Source organism: Canis aureus, chromosome 25, assembly GCF_053574225.1.
Source record: "Canis aureus isolate CA01 chromosome 25, VMU_Caureus_v.1.0, whole genome shotgun sequence".
Classification (NCBI taxonomy): Eukaryota; Metazoa; Chordata; class Mammalia; order Carnivora; family Canidae; genus Canis; species Canis aureus.
The window spans coordinates 22753888-22771905 of record NC_135635.1 but is presented as its reverse complement, the minus strand read 5'-3'; the positions used below and the strand labels follow the sequence as shown (position 1 = coordinate 22771905).

The 18018-nt window shown below is 35.4% G+C and overlaps 1 protein-coding gene across 1 annotated transcript in view; it reads left to right on the top strand.

The window, feature by feature from the left end:
* Positions 1 to 18018, top strand: part of IRAG2 (inositol 1,4,5-triphosphate receptor associated 2) — a 120350-nt gene that overhangs the window by 20168 nt on the left and 82164 nt on the right. Inside the window, 5 exon segments of the mRNA XM_077870694.1 lie at positions 9885 to 10065; positions 12484 to 12563; positions 12654 to 12732; positions 13838 to 13996; positions 17508 to 17625. Of these exon segments, the coding sequence (XP_077726820.1) occupies positions 9885 to 10065; positions 12484 to 12563; positions 12654 to 12732; positions 13838 to 13996; positions 17508 to 17625 (617 nt within the window).

Genomic DNA, 18018 nt, shown 5'->3' with positions numbered 1-18018 from the left:
TTATGATCTACGATTCCCATAGTAAAAGAACATTTTCTTTTCAGAAAAGGTCCTGTCTTCTCTCCCTTGTACCCTAAATTCCATTATACAGATCTTTTTTTCTTTCTTTTCCCATTTTGTCTTTAATTTCTAGTTTCTTTCAAAATACATTTCATCTGTACTGCTTCCTTTTGGAGATTTATTGAGGATTTCTCTGTGGTCAGTTTTTTGTTTCCTTTCAGGTGGAGAATGTATTGATTCATCACTTATATACGATATCCAGTGCTCATCACAACAAGTGCCCTCCTTAATACCCATCACCCATTTAACCCATCTCCCCGCCACCTCCCCTCCAGAAACCCTTAGTTTGTTCTCTATAGTAAGAGTGTATTTATGGTTTGCTTTTCTCTTTTTATCACTCCTGCAATGTTCATCTGTTTTGTTTCTTAAATTACACATATGAGTGAAATCCTATGGTATTTGTCCTTCTGACTGGCTTATTCCACTTAGTGTAATAGTCTAGCTTTACCCATGTCTTGCAAATGGCAAGATTTCATTCTTTTTGATGGCTGTGTAGTAGTCCACTCATCACCTGATGGACATTTGGGTTCTTTCTATATTTTGGCTTTTGATGGTAATGCTGCTATAGAAACATTAGGGTGATGTGTATCCCTTTGAATCCGTATTTTTGTGACCTTTGGGTAAGCTGGGTTGTAGAGTAGTTTTATTTTTAATTTTTTGAGGAACATCCATATTGTTTTCTAGAGTGGCTGTACCAGTCTGCCTTTCCACCAACACTGTTAAAGGGTTCCTTTTCTTCACATCCTTACCAACATTTCTTGTTTCCTCTGTCATTAATTTTAGCCATTCTGAAAAATGTGAGATGATATCTCATTGTAGTTTTGATTTGTATTTCCCTGATGATGAGTGATGTTGAGCATCTTTTCATGTATCTGTTAGCCATCTGGATGTCTCCTTTATAAAAATGTCTTTTCATGTCTTCTACCCATTTTTTAACAGAATTAATTTTTTTGAGGTGTTGAGTTTGATAAGCTCTTTATAGATTTTGGATACTAACCCTTTATCAGATATGTCATTTTTACATATCTTCTTTTATTACTAAGGTTGCCTTTCATTTTGTTGTTTCCTTCACTATACAAAATCTTTTCATCTTGATATAGTCCCAATAGTTTATTTTTGCTTTTGTTTCCCTTGCCTCAGAAGACATGTCTAGTAAGAAGTTGCTATGGCCAATGTCAAAGAGGTTACTGCCTAGTATTTTAATGGTTTCCTGTCTCACAGGTAGGTCTTTTATCCATTCTGAATTTATTTTTGTGTATGGTATAAGCAAGTGGTCCAGTTTCATTCTTTTGCATGTTTCTGTCCAGTTTTTCCAACACCATTTGTTGAATAGATTGTCTTTTTCCCATCGGATATTCTTTCCTGCTTTGTCAAAGATTAGTTGACCATACATAGTTGTGGATCCATTTCTGGGTTTTCTATTCCATTGACCTATGTGTCTGGTTTTGTGCCAGTATCATACTATCTTGATCATTACAGCTTTATAATATAATTTGAAGTCTGGAATTGTGATACCTCCAGCTTTGCTTTTCTTTTTCAAGATTGCTTTGGCTATTCAGGGTCTTTTGCAGTTCCATATAAATTTTAGGATTATTTGTTCTAGCTCTATGAAAAATGTTAATGGTATTTTGATAGAGATTCCATTAAATATGTGGATTACTTTGGGTAGTATAGACATTTTAACAATGTTTGTTCTTCCAATCCATGAGCATGGTATATTTTTTATTTCTTTGTGTCATCTTCTATTTCTTTCATAAGTGTTTTATAGTTTTCAGTGTATAGATCTTTTACCTCTTCGATTAAGTTTATTCTTAGTTTCTTATGATTTTTGGTGCAATTGTAAATGGGATCGATTCCTTGTTTTTCTGCTGCTTCATTATTGGTGTATAGAAATGCAACAGGTATCTGTAGGTTGGTTTTGTGTCCTGTGACTACTGAATTCGTGTATCAGTTCTACCAATTTTTTGGTAGAGTCTTTTCTACATAGAGTATCATGTTGTCTGCAAATAATGAAAGTTTGGCTTTTTCCTTGCTGATTTGGATACCTTTTATTTCTTTTTGTTGTCTGGTTGCTGAGTCTAGGACTTCCAGTACTATGTGAAGTAATAGTTGTGAGAGTAGGCATCCCTGTAATTTTCCTGACCATAAGGAAAAGCTCTCAATTTTATCCTAAGGATGATGTTAGCTGTGGGTTTTTTGTATATGGCCTTTATGATGGTGAGGTATGTTCCCTTTATCCCTACTTTGTAGAGACTTTTTCTCAAGACCGGATGCTGTACTTTTGTCAAATGCTTTTCTGTATCTATTGAGAGGATCATATGGTTCTTATCCTTTCTTTTATAAATGGAGTGTATCACATTGCTTGATTTGCAAATATTGAGCCACCCTTCCAACCCAGGAATAAATCCCACTTGATTATGGCGAGTGATTCTTTTAATGTACTATTAGATTCAATTTGCTAGTATTGTGTTATCAGGGATATTGGCCTGTATTCCTTTTTTTTTTTTTTTTTTTTTTTTTTTTTAGTGGAGTCTTTGCTTTTGGAATCAGGATAATGCTGACCTTGTAGAATGAGTTTAGATGTTTTCCTTCCATTTCTATTATTTTTGTAATAGTTTGAGAAGTCATATTTAGGTCTTTAATCTATTTTTGTATATGGTATAAAGAAGTGGTCCAGTTTCATTCATCAGACTTTCCTAATACCATTTGTAGAAGACTTTTTTTTTCAATTGCACATTCTTGCCTCCTTTGTCGAGGATAAATTGGCATTTAAGTGTGGGTTTATTTTGGAGCTCTCTTTTCTTTTTTCTTCTTCTTCTTCTTCTTTTTTTTTTTTTTTTAAAGATTTTGTTTATTTGAGGGGATCCCTGGGTGGCTCAGCAGTTTAGCGCCAGCCTTCACCCCAGGACATTATCCTGGAGTCCCAGGATTGAGTCCCACATCAGGCTCCCTGCATGGAGCCTGCTTCTCCCTCTGCCTGTGTCTCTGCCTCTCTCTCTCTCTGTCTCTCATGAATAAATAAATAAAATCTTTTAAAAAAGAGAAAGAGAATTAGTGAGGAGAGAGGAAGAAGGTGAGGAAGAAACAGACTCCCCACTGAGCAAGGAGCCTGATGAAGGGCTCAATCCCAGCACCCCAGAATCACAATATGAACCAAAGGCAGACTTTTAATCAGCTGAGCCACCCAGGAGCCCTGGGCTTTCTCTTCTGTTCTGTTGATCTATTTGTCTGTTTTTGTGCCAGTGTCATACTGTTCTGATTACTACAGTTTTGTAGTAGTTTTTGAAATCTGGGATTGTGATCCTTCTGGTTTTCTTCTTCTTTTTCAAGATAGCTTTGGCAATTTGAAGTCTTTTGTGGTTCCATATAAATTTTCAGATTATTTATTCTAATTCTGTAAAAAAAAATGCTGTTGGCATTTTGGTAAGGATTGCATTAAATCTATCAATTGCTTTGGGTAATACGGACACTTTAACAATATTTGTTCTCCCAATCTATGAGCATGGAATATCTTTCCATTCATTTGTATCATCTTAAATCAGTGTTTTATAGTTTTTAGAGTAGAGGTCTTTCATGTACTTGGTTGCATTTATTCCTAGGTTTTGGTGCAATTGTAAATGGGATTGTTTTCTTAATTTCTCTTTGTTACTTCATTACTAGTGTATAGAAATGCGATGGATTTCTATATATTGATTTTGTATCCTGTGGCTTTATTGAATTTTTCAGTTCTAGTAGTTTTTTGGTGGAGTCTTTGGGTTTTCTATCTATAGTCTCATGTCATCAGCAAATAGTGAAAGTTTTACTTCCTTACTAATTTGGGTGCTCTTTCTTTCTGTCTGTCTTTCTAATTGCTGTAGCTAGGGCTTTTAATACTATGTGGAATAAAAGTGGTGAGAGTGGACATTCTTGCCTTGTTCCTGCTCTTAGGGGAAAAGCTGTTTTTCTCCATTAAGTAAGATGTTGTGGGTTTTTCATATATGACCTTTATTATGTTGAGGTATGCTGTCTCTAAACCAGCTTTGCTAAAGGTTTTATTTTTCTTATCATAAATTATGTACTTTGTCAGATGCTTTTTCCAAACCTACTGAAATAATCATGTGGTTTTTATACTTTCTCATGTTGGTGTGATGTATCACATTGGTTGATTTGCAAATATTGAACCACTCTTGCATCCTAAGAGTAAATCCCAGTTAATTATGAAGAAGAATTTTTTAAGTGTATTGTTGGATTTAGTTTGATTGTATTTTGTTGAGGATTTTTACATCTGTGGTCATCAGAGATATTGGCCTGTAGTTCTCTTTTTTCATAGTATCTTTATCCGTTTTTGGTATCAGGGTAATCCTGGCCACATAGAATGAATTTGGGAGCTTTCTTTTCTCTCCTACTTTTTTTTGGGGGGGGGGATAGTTTGAGAAGAATAGATATTAACTCTTCTTTAAATGTTTGGTAGAATTCACCTGTGAAGTGATCTGATTCTGAACTTTTGTTTGTTGGGAATTTTGTTTTTTTTTTAAATTACAGATGCAATTGCATTGCTGGTAACTGATATGTTCAAATGGTCTTTCTGAGTCAGCTTTGGGAGGTATTATGTTTCTAGGAATTTATTCATTTCTTTTAATTTGTCCAATTTGTTGGTATATAAGTTTTCACAATATTTTTTTATAATCCTTACCCTTTGTATTTTTGTTGTGTTCTTTTCTCTTTTCTTCCCTCCCCTCTTTCTTTCTTCCTTCCTTCTCTCCCTCCCTCACTCCCTCCCTTCTCTCCCCCCACCACTCTCTTTCATGAGCCGGGCTAAAGATTTATCAATTTTGTTGATCTTTTTAAAGAACCAGGTCCTGGTTTCATTGATCTGTTCTATTGTTATTTTGGTTTCTATTTTGTTTATTTCTACTTTAATCTATATTATTTCCTTCTTCTATTGGTTTGGGGGTTTTGTTTGTTCTTTTTTTTTTTTTCTAAGTCTTTTAGGTGTATGGCTAAGTTTTTATTTGAGATTTTTCTTGCTGCTTGAATTAGGCCCGTACTGCTATAATCTTCCCTATTAGAAAGCTTTTGCTACATTCCAAAGATTTGGGGTCATTGTGGTTCTATTTTAATTTGTCTCCATGTATTTTTAAATTTTATCTTTGATTTCTTGGTTGACCCACTCATCTTTTAGTAGCATGTTCTTTAGCTTCCTTAATTTGTGTCCTTTTCAGATTTTTGTTTCTTGTGCTTGATTTCTAGTTCCATAGTGCTGTGGTCTGGAAAGATGCATGGTATGACTTCAGTCCTTTTGAATTTGTTGAGACTTATTTTGTGGTTTAATATGTGATCTATTCTGGAAGATGCTTCCTGTGCACTTGAGAAAAATATGACTTCTGTCTTAGGATGGAATGCTCTGAATATATCTGTTAGATCTGTCTGGTCCAAGGTGTCATTCAAAGCCACTGTTTCATTGTTGATGTTCTGTCTAGATGATCTATCCATTGATGTAAGTGGGGTATATATTTTTGTATTGCTCCCTTTATCATTAGTAGTATCCTTCTTTGTCTCTTGTTACAGTCTTTGGTTTAACACCTATTTTGTTTGATATAAATATTGCTACCCTAGCTTTTTTTTTTCACTTCCATATGCATGATGAGTGTTTTTCCATCCCTTCACTTTCAATCTGCATGTGTCTATAAGTTTGCAATGAGTCTTTTGCAGGCAGCATATCAATGGTTCTTGCTTGTTTATCCATTCTGTCACCCTAGTTTTTTTTATTAGAGCATTTAGTCCATTTACATTCAGAGTAATTTTTAAGTATGTACTTAATGTCCTTTTGTTACTTGTTTTATGGTTGTTTTTGTAGTTCTTTTCTGGTCCTTTCTTCTCTTGTTATTTTCTTTCATGGTTTGCTGATTTTCTTTTTTCCCCATATATACAATCTTTTATTTTCCCATAAGGATGTGGATTATGATTTCCAGCAAAAAAAAAAAAAAAATCTTAGGAATCAAAATTTGTGCTTCAAATAAATGTTACATTGGGACAGAAATGACAAAACTTCATCCAAGTAAGCTTAGAATATGCGTTCTATGTTTGGTTATAGTGACATCCCAGAAGTATTTGCCCATTATCTTAATCTATAGAAATCTATACCCTTCTGATAAGAAGTACTTGGTCATCTTTTTAAGGTCACTCTCATAGCTTACCTACTACATGTGCTTAAGAATTCTAAGAAGGGGCATTTCTTCTCAGATATAGAAAGCACATGACTCTCCCAAATATTGGCTACTTTCAATGTTTTCTTAATGATACAACAGAGTGTTCTGGTTAATTTTATGTGTCAACTTGATTGGACTAAGGGATGCCCAGATAGTGGTCAAACTTTATTTATGGATGTGTCTATAAGGGTGTCTCTGGAAAAAATTAACATTTTTATTTGTTTGTTCATTTTATTTTTGGCTTTGTTTTGTTTTTAATCTTTTTGTGTGTGATATTTTTTTCAAAATTTTATTTAAATTCTAGTTAGTTGACATATAGTGTAATGTTAATTTCAGGAGTACAATTTAGTGATTCATCACTTATATACAACACTCAGTGCTCAACACAAGTGCCTTCCTTAATACCTATCACCCATTTGCTCACCTCCCTTCCATCAACCCTCAGTTCTCTATATTTAGTAGTCTCTTATGGTTTACTTCCTTCTCTTATTTTTTCCCTTCCCCTCTGTTAATCTTTTCGTTTCTTACATTCTACATACAAATGTAATCATATGGTATTTGTCTTTCTCTGACAGCTCCATCCATGTCATTACAAATAACAAGATTACATTCTTTTTGATGACTAATATTCTATTATATATATTATATACATATATATATAATACACACACACACACAGTATCTTCTTTATCCATTTATCAGTCAATGGATGTTTGGGCTCTTTCCATTCTGGTTTTCATTAGTTATATACTTGGATTCCTTTCTCTTTATTTTTTGATTTGTGATTACCATTAAGTTTATATGTAACATCTTATGCATATAGCACTCTATATTAAGTTGATGGTCGTTTAAGTTTGAACCCAGTCTTAAAGCAACGCATTTTTACTCCTCTGTCACCCACATTTTTGCTATATAGTTTCATACTTTTATTGACTGATTTTTGTAGATATACTTAATTTCAGTGCTTTTGTTCATTCCACTTTTCTTACTCCTGCTTTTCTTTCCAATCATAGAATTCCCTTTATCATTTCTTACAAGGCTGGTTATTGGTCATGAATTCTTTTAACGTTTGTTTGGGAAACTCATTATCTCTCCTATTCTGAATTGTTGGATAGAGTATTCTTGGCTGGAATTTTTTCCTAGTGCTTGGAAATATATCATGCCATTCCCTCTGGCCTGCATGGTTTCTGCTCAAATGTTGGCTGAGAGCCTTATGGGGTTTCCTTGTATGTGACTGTTTTCTTTCTCTTGCTGCCCTTTAAAAAAATATTGATGGATCTATCTATCTATCTATCTATCTATCTATCTATCTATCTATCATCTATCTATATCTATCTATCTATATCTATATCTATCTATCTATCTATCTATCTATCTATCTATCTATCTATCTATTTATTTATTTGAAAGAGAGAAAGCATGCACAGGGGGAGGGGGCAAAGGTAGAGAGAATCCTCAAGCAGACTCCTAGCTGAGCATGGAGGCCAACACAGGACTCAATTGCGAACAAGTCATTATCCAACCTTCCCCACCTCACCCCACCCCACTCCTGGCCCTAAGATCATGATCTGAGCTGAAATCAAGAGTCAGGTGCTTAATTGACTGAGGCACTAAGGTGCCCATCTATTGCTGCTTTTAAAATTCTTCTTTATCACTACTTTTTGCCATTTTAATTACTATGTGTCTTGATGTGGACCTGCTTGGTTTGGTTGTGTTGTGCCCCCTCTGTGCCCCCATGGGTCTGGATTTGTGTTTCCTTCCCCAGAGTTGGAAAGTTTTCAGCTAATATTTCTTCAAATAAATTTTCTTCCCTTTTTTTTCTCTTCTTCTGGGATCCTTTAATGTCAACGTTATTACATTTGATGGTGTCATTGAATTCCCTTAATCTCTTCTCATTATTATTCTTTTTTCTTTCTCCTGTTCAATTAGATTGCTTTCTACAACTCTGCCCTCCATGTCACTGATCCATTCTTCTTTTTCCTCTAATCTACTGTGCAGGTTCCTGAAGGTGTCCACATATAGGTTGGGGAGAGGGAAAGGATGGTACTTACCATGCTTGCCTTCTTTGAGGAGTTTCCCAATGGTCCCTGTCCCTTCTGCACATGTTATAAAATTAGTAAGTAAATCCTCCTATATATCCCAGGTGTTTTTCAAATTGTTGCTTCTTGGTTATATCTCAGCAGGGTTGTTTGTTATGCTGTCTTTTAAGAGCAGGACTTCATTTCCTATCACTCTCCTGCTCTTCCAGAGCCATACCTATGGCTTTTTAGGGTTCCAAGTGCTAAGCCCCATTGATTTTTAAGAACTTGAAAAGTTAAGCTCCTCTGGTTTTCAAAACCCAAATGTTATGGGGATTTGTCTTCCCAATGTGAATCCACCATGCCTGGGATACCTGGTGTGGGGTGTGCTCCTTTCTCTTCTCTGTGTCTGTGGTGTCCACCTGTCCCACTGACAGTCTCATGGATCAGTTTGGTTCCCAATCATGTCTCTACCCTTCCTATCTTTTTTGATGTGGCCTCTTTTCTACATTTGGCTGTGGAGATTCTGTTCTGATTCTTTTCTACATTTGGCTGTGGAGATTCTGTATAAATAAACCAGAGAACAACCTGGTTTATTGCTATATAGTTTCATAGTTTCCATATTTCCAAACCATAGTTTCTCTGGTTTATTTATACTATTGTGAGAGTTATCTAGGTGTATCCATGAGATGAAGTGAGTTTAGGATCCTTCTACTCTGCCATCTTCCCCAGATGTCCTATGAGTTTTATGGTTTTGTCTCTCACCAATTTGGTCCTTAATCCGTTTTGAGCTTATTTTTGTTTGTGGTGTAAGAAAATAGTCTAGTTTCATTCTCTTTCATGTAGCTGTCAAGTTTTCCCAGCGGCATTTATTGAAGTGACTGTCTTTTTTCCATTTGCTGAAGAGACTGTGTTTTTCCCATTGCATATGCTTGTCTCCTTTGTCATAAGTTAATCGACCATATAAGCATGGGTTTGTCTCTGGGCTCTGCAGTCTGTTCTGTTGACCCATGTGTCTGTTTTTGTGACAGTACCATACTGTTTTGATTACTATAGCTTTGTATTATAACTTGAAATCTGATTGTGATGCCTTCAGCTTTGTTCTTCTTTTTCAAGATTACTTTGGCTATTTGGGATCATTTGTGGTCCCATACATGTTTTAGGATTGTTCTAGTTCTGTGAAAGATGCTGTTAGTATTCACTGAATGCTTTTTAAGGAAAGAATGGGAAACAAAAATAAGGTAGCCTTTTGATTACTCTCACACATGATTATTGATTATATATATCATGCATATTTAAACCTAACAACAACTGTCTGTGGTAGGTTTTATCATCCCCATTCCAGAGATAAGGAAGCTGAGGCTTAAATCGATTAAGAAATTTTCCCAAATCTACACAGCTGATATATTTCAGAGCCAAGATTTGACACTAGGCCCATTAGACTTCAGCCCAAGGCCAGTGCTCTTATCACTCTACTATGCCAATTCAGTAGGACTCTGAAGGTTATATGGTATGTTTCTAAGACCCAAGGATCCTGAAAGAGTTGAGTACTTCACTTTTCACTTTTAAAACATAATCTTGACATGTATCTCAAAATTAATTTGCCTTTCTTTCTAAGGTTCAGTTGGAGTGGCCAAAATAATAGATTACTTGAGACAAGCAACTAGTCTGAATTCTGAAGCTACTGGACTTGAGGAGCTGTGGGACATGCTTGATCCTGAAAAAAGAGACCTGCATGTGGACCTGGAAACTTTTCTTGCCACCATGGAAGAATGGATGGCTTGCTGTAGAAACAAATGGTAATCATAGTCCTAGCAGGGTGCATGTCCAGGTTCTGTTTTAACAACTGATTACAGTTAAAACTAATCACTGTTTTTCATGTTGATGGAAGTACTATAATCCAGTGCTCCTCACACGTTAGCACATACTGGAATCACCTGAACTATTTATTATACCTGATTGTTGCCTCCTAACCATGATTCAAGAGGTCTGGAGTGAAACCTGATAATTTGCATTTCTAACGTATTTCCAAGTGATAATGATGCTGATGAGTTTATATGTGCACATGGGGGTGATAAGTATACTTTGAGAATGTATCATATTAATTATGTTAATTCTAATAACATCCACTTATTGTGATTAGGGGCAGAACATATTATTATATTCTCACAACAAAGTGAGCTGACATAGGAGTCAAGCAAATTATTGATAATGACCGGCAAATGTCCAAATGCATTTACACACAGAGTGAGTGCCCTTTAGAGGTCAGTGGGGATAATTAGGCAGTGAATATAATTTGGAAACCTAGGATAAAGGGAAGCTAAAGGGAAAAGGAAAAAATTAGTGGAGTTGAGGGGAAAAAGATGGATAAGGAGAATATTTATGCATGATATTAGGTGCCCTTGGTGGAACCTAGAGAAATTTTACCTTCTTTCATAGGAAGCTTAATTTCTATGGCTTTTAATCAGCCACCAATCTCCAGTTTTTAGTTTATATGTACTAGGAATTTTCTTAAAGAACACTGCAAGTGCAAAAAGTGACAAAACTTGCTAGATTTCACAGAGGGTTAGGATGTCTAGATGACTAAGATGACTAAAATGTTTGCCAAAATCGAGTTAATCATGAAAGCAAGATACATATATAAAAATATCTAATTTTACTAGTAATCAAAAAAATACAAATAAAGACAGCATATCAGTTTTGCCCATCAGTTTAGCAAAGTTTTAAAAGAATAACTCTACTCCATGTTGTCAGGGCAGGTAGAGAAAATAAGCCTCCTCTCATTCATTGGTGGTGGTGGTGCAAGTTGGCATAGTTTTTTCAAGAATGATTTAGGAATATGTATCAAACCCTTAAAAATATGTGATATATTTGGACTAGTCATGTAGCTTTAAGAAAAATAACAAATCTTATACCCTAATATGTGTGTTTATGATAGTGATAAATATAAGCAGCTTAAATATTTTTAAATGGAGGGTCAGACTAAAATTACAAACCCTTTTTTTTTCAAGAAAAAATATGCATAAAAAAGTCAGGAGGAATATATTCCATAATGATCATCTTTCCATAATGGTTTCAACTTTTTATTTTTTTCTTATGCATTTTCTCATTTTTCTAAAATACTTAACTTTGTATAATAAAAGTACTAATAATCCTTTATAAAATGGTGTGACAGCAAAAGAAAAAAACTCCAATTTTTATAACAAAAAAATGAAAGATATAAACACAAAATATAAGAACAGAAACTCAAATGGCAATGGGTATGTAGTTTTCAATAGTAAAATGGTACATGAATTATTCTGATAGACATCTCACATTGAAACACAATGAGATGTAAGTATAAATATAGAGAATTTTGTGGCTGTTTCAGAGAGATAGTCTAGGTATTCGTCATTTAGAAAGATTAAGTAAAACTTAAATTATTGTATAGAGGCTCTTAAAAAGGAGATGGTTGAAAACTTTGATATATTTATTTTTAGGGTTAGAGCTAGAGTTTGCATACTCCCCAAATTTGGGGAGTAAATGCTCAAAGTACAGTTTGTCTAAGCTCAATTTGGTTTTCCATGAGAAAGGAAAAATCATAGCACCGTAAATGTGTCCTGAAGTATTAATTGTTCATTCCTCTTCCTTCCCAATTTTAATTTAATTTTTAATTTAATTTAATTTATTTATTCATGAGAGACACAGAAAGAGAGAGGGAGAGATATAGGCAGAGGGAGAAAGAAGCAGGCTCCATGCAGGGAGCCAGATGTGGGACTTGATCCCAGGACTCCAGGATCACACCCTGAGCCGAAGGCAGACGCTCAACCACTGAGCCACCCAGGTGTCCCATCCTTCCCAATTTTTAATCCCACAATCTTGTTATCTCAGCAAATGTTCACTTATTACTCCAAACTATGTTGACTTCCTAATCCTTTGAGACTTCACATCCCCAATCATAGCTGCTGCGCATCATCATCTGTCTACTTCTTCATGCACATTTTCTTTTTCATGTTAGATTAAAAGTTTATGGAAGATAGTGGTACAGCCTTATGTTTCTTTTCTATTACCCTGCCTAAGCACAATGTCGAGCTCCAAAGAGTTGCTGAGGAATATATAGTTTTAAAATTCAGAAAGAAATACCTGAATAGAAAAGCTACAGAGCACATATGAAAAATAAGCTAAACTTTGGGCTGACAAAGAATCCTAACTGATTGGTTTTGTTGTTTTGGTTGCAGGGAAAGAATGAGTAGTGAATCGAGTGGCAGGATCGATGATTCTGTTTTTGAACAGGACACTATAAAATCAAGTAGGGCAAGTAAGTATGTGTTTCTTCCGGTTTGTTTTGCCACTTTCTTGTGGTTTGGAGAAATGGATTTTTCATAAAACACTCTTGTATGCGTTTCAGTTAAGATGACCACAGATAAAACAGAATCTACGTCATGGAGCTTCGAGGCTTTGGGTGGAGATATGTCTAAAGGAGTCTTGTAAGCATTCTTACTTCTAATGCTTTCTTGTTTATTTTTCTCATTTATTTCATAGGCCTACATGTTTTACTTATGATAAAACCACTTAGTTTGTGTGTGTACATATGTGTGTGTGTGTGTGTGTGTGTGTGTGTGTGTGTGAGATGGAGCCAATCAATCTTTCATTTAACTCTTGACTACTCTGTCCCAATTGCATCAGAAGAAATTTCACTAGAAACATGATTTATATAAGACTAGTTTTATATAAATCAACATTTTCACACTAATAAAACCCTTCTCCTACATTAACTTTTTATGTGTTTTCCACGGAAAACAAATTCATTTGAGGTAGAGTTATGACATTGACTTTAAGCTCTTTGGGGATTGCTTTTAAAGCACCTCTTTAATAGATACTTTTAGATATCAATGAGAAAAGCTGTTTTCTGCTAAATGTGAGTTTTATATATCAAGGAGGGGCAATTCTGTCTCTTTAGGTTTGCTCATGCAAAAAGATGTGGTAGGAACCGTGTACCCAAGCTGTGTTAAACACTGGGATAATATAGCAAAGAGGAGGGAAGGCCTGGGACTCCATGAAACACGCAGTCTAGACTCTCAAAGGGTCTGTGATGTAATATCAGGGTCCAGGGTGACACAAACACTAACATGCTGTAGAAAATATTACAAAAGATGAATACTAAGCCGTGAGCTACAGGCTACAAACATAAGTCTCTAGGAATTCTTTCCTAGTTAAGGGCCTATTAAAACCCGCCAAGATCCCTTGGCTGAAAGAGTAACAATGTGTCAATTTGTTTCAGAAACTCTCATAACCCAGGCAAAATGGGAACTCTTCATTGTAGGCAAAGGCAAATGTAAGGAGTGAAGTGGAAAAGATTTAACAAAAGCTGTGCCAGCTGACTTCACAACTGGCAGATGCTGAACACTGGGCAATTTTGGAAAAATCTGCTACTGTAGCAATGCTTGAATAAATATTTATTGTATAAATGGACTACACTTATGAGGATGGAAGGGGATAAAGCAGAAAATCCGACAGTGAATATATGCCTTATTTTGATTGGAAGGAATTGGAGATGTTGAAGATTATTCTCATTCATTCTTTCACCTACAGAGAGATGTCTGATTTGATTACCTATGTAGCAGACCTGCATTTTAACAAGCAGAAATTGGAAGAAGAAAATAATAAGTTTAAATTGGCATTAGAAACCTTGGAAGAAGCTAATTGCCAGCTATCAGAGGATTATACTGAATTGCGCCATCAGATAAAAAGGTGAACCATAGAGAATGGTCCAGGGTGCTGGGAGCTTTCTGTTCTTTCTTCATTTTTTAAAATTGGGTTATAATTAGTATTATTATATATTTATATTATTTATATTATATATTTATATATTATTATATTTATATTATATAATATATATTATTTTATTTTATTATAATTATTTTTTAAATTGGGTTATAATTCACAAAAGGGTAAAAATTTACCCTTTGAGATGTACAATTCAGTGGGATTTTTTTTGTATGTTTGGAAGGTTGTGCAGCCAATTACTATGATCTAATTCATTACTCCAAAAAGGAAACCCATACTTGTTAGCAGGTACTCCCCATTTCCCTTCCCCTCAGCTCTGGCAACCATTAGTCTACTTTCTGTCTCTCTGGATTTACCTGTTCTGGACATTTCACATAAATGGAATCATACAATATGTGACCTTTGTGCCTGGTTTCTTTCACTTAGCATGTTGTCAGAGTTTGGTGTAGCATATATCACTGCTTCGTCCCTTTTTGTGGCGAAATCATATTCCATTGTATGGGCATATACATTTTATTTATCCATTGTTCAGAGAATGAATTACAATGGTAATCAATGGTATCCATTGTTTTGGGTTATTTTCACTTTTTGGCTATTACAAATACCACTGCTATGAACATTTCTATACAAGTTTTTGTGTGAACATAGGCTTTTAGTTCTCCTCGATATATACCTAGAAGTGAAATTGCCCTTCAGTGACTTATAGTTAAAATTTTGAAGAACTATTAAACTGTTTCCAAAGTAGCTGCACTATTTTAGACTTTTGCCACCAATGTTTGTCAGTTCTTTTCCAGCAATGATGTTCTTTATGTCAATCAAGGTAGTGTTGTTGATTGAAGACCAACAAGCCTACTGATGAAGTGTGGATCTATCCAAAGCCTTCTTTTTTGTGTATCTAAATTCTTTCTTTCTTTCTTTCTTTTTCTTTTTTTTTTCAATATTTTTTTATTGGAGTTCGATTTGCCAACATATAGTATAACACCCAGTGCTCATCCCATCAAGTGCTTGGTGCCTGTCACCTAGTCACCCCACACCCCTGCCCACTTCCCCTTCCACTACCCCTTGTTCATTTCCCAGAGTTAAGAGTCTCTCATGTTTTGTCACCCTCTGATTTTTCCCACTCATTTTATCTCCTTCTCTCTATAATCCCTTTCACTATTTTTTATATTCCCCATATAAGTGAAACCATATAATGAATGTTCTTCTCCGATTGACTTACTTCACTCAGCATAATACCAAGACACCTGCACTCCAATGTTTCTAGCAGCAATGTCCACAATAGTCAAACTGTGGAAGGAGCCTTAGTGTCCACCAAAAGATGAATGGATAAAGGAGATGTGGTATATACACACAATGGAATATTACTCAGGCACTAGAAATGACGAATACCCACCATTTGCTTCGCATGGATGGAACTGGAGGGTATCCAAAGCATTCTGTGATTCAGTTGAACTCCTACTCTATGCAAATTCCCATGCTAAGTACAGTTAACTCTTGAATAACGCTGATTTGATCTTCATGGGTCCATTGATACATGGATTTCCTTCAATAAATACAGTATAGTACTGTAAATGTATTTTTCTTCCTTATGATTTTTTAAAAATATTTTATTTATTCATGAGAGACACAGAGAGGCAGAGACATAGGCAGAGGGAGATGCAGGCTCCTTGTGGGGAGCCTGACGTGGGACTCTGGAATCACATCCTAGGCAAAGGTAAACGCTCAACTGCTGAGTCACCCAGGTGTCCCTCCTTATGATTTTCTTAATAACATTTTCTCTAGCTTACTTGATTGCAAGAATACAGTGTATAATACATGTAACATAGAAAATATGTGTTATTTATCTTATTGGTAAGGCTTCTGGTCAACAATAGGCTATTAGTAGTTAAGTTTTGGGGGAGTCAAAAATTATACATAGATATTTTAGGAAGGTTGGTGCACATAACACCCATGTTGTTCAAGGGCCAACTATATTATGAGAGATTCATTGATAAGTCAGTTTTAAAATGTGTCTATGACTGTGTGGATGAGTGGAACCATATGTTACTCATCCTGATTACCCTAGTGCTCAGTAGAATGTCTGCCATAGAATAGCTCCCTCCCTCATCCTTTCAGTGGTTTGCCAGCCAGAAATCCGTATCTTCTTTGTCTTCCTCTGCCTTCACTTCTAAATCAGATAGCAAGCCCTGTTAATTTTACCTCCTTTATTATCCCTCAAGAAGATTTACTTTCTATTTCTATATCTACTACTTCAACTAAGTATCATCTTTCACCTGGATTACTACAGCAACCTCCTGATTAGTCTCCCTGCCTTTCCAAAATGGGCAGGAATGCTTTCCCTAAATGCCAGTCTGACCAGATCATGCCCCTGCTTTAAACACTCCGATGGATCCCTATCACATCAGGATGACATTCAATTTGCAGAGTCCTTCCTAATGGGGTTTCTGTTGCTTATCTCTACTCCTATTTTCCACTCTAGGCTCCAACAATATCTGCTTGTAGCCCCTCAATGGGCTTCAGGTTGTTCTCCACCTCCAACCCACCCTCCCTACCCCTCCATTATCTGACCTGTCTGCCTTTTATACAGTGTCTACAGAACTTGGGTTCACTCCAATCTTGTATTATAATTATGATTGTATTATAATTATGACCGTATTAAAACTATAATTGTCTATTTACTCTTCTATAAGATCCGGGAGTATAGAGTTCTCATGATTGGATTCACTTTTGTCTTCTTCAGGGCCTGGCATAAATTTGGAGTTCCATGAACATTTGTTGAATGATCAATGTAATTCCTTAGTAAGGAAAAAAATTGTATCTTCTTTGAGACTCTGCTCAGAAAATAGTTCATAATCCAGTGGGAATACAAATAAGCAATTCCATGATATAGATTATCATAATTCATTTAATAGATTTCGTTGGATATTTAGGTTGTCTCCAATGCTTTGGTATTGTAAACAATGCTAAATAATAAATTTCTAAAGTAAAATAAATAGACACCATTTGTAATTGTTTGTTTAGTTGTCCTCTCCTTCACTAGTATGTAATGTCTACAATGACAAGAAGGACTGTATCTCTTGCTCACCATCATAGGCCTCCTTATAGGGTACAGCACTTGGAACATGGTATTATTCAATAAATATTTGTAGAATTGCATTAACTAAATACTATATCTTAGTGGAAGGAAGAATCATGTGATTCAGCCAATGATTAATTTTGAAGGGAGACTCCAAATCTTTATCTTCAAGAATATGTTTGTTTCTTTCCATCTCTCTTTCCCCACCATACCCCCCTAAATCTCTTCCTTTTCTAAGGACTGTGAAAGATCACGGGTATATTTATACTCTTGTTGGCATCTGGTTTAAGCTTTTAGTGGTTTTAAGCTTGGGTCCAAAAATAGTCCTTGACTTTACTTTGTGTCTTTGACAGTTATATTTGAGGTTTTGCTCATTGCCTTTTCCCCCCACCCCCACAGTGCCCACCAGGCTATTAAGAGAACAAATCTGTTAAAAGAAGAACTGGAGGAACTGAAAGTTAGTATGAATGCTTCTGAAGAGCAGAAGACCATTACTGTAGCCCAGAACAAACAATTAGTAAGTCATCCAAGTACTTGGAAATTGGCATATAGTTTACATAACTGAAATCCAAGAGGGCTGGTTTGGAAGCAGAAATCAGAAGTCAGTAGGCTGATGAATGAATTTGTAATACCTTAGGAAAGTAAACACAAATAGGATAAACTTTTTCTTTTCAATCAATTCTTTACAAATTAGTCATATTCACAATGGTTTGTAAAGATCTAGAAGATCTCTGTAATGCCTCCTGAAGTTGATAGGTGAATTCATGAATACCTGATGCTAAAAACCACTTTAATTTCCTAAAAAAAGTTCTCAAATTTTCACCTTTTCCTCAGGTTAAAGAAAAATTCATTATCATAGTACTTACAGGTTACTAAGAAACCCCATAATTAAGTCCTTACACTAAATAAA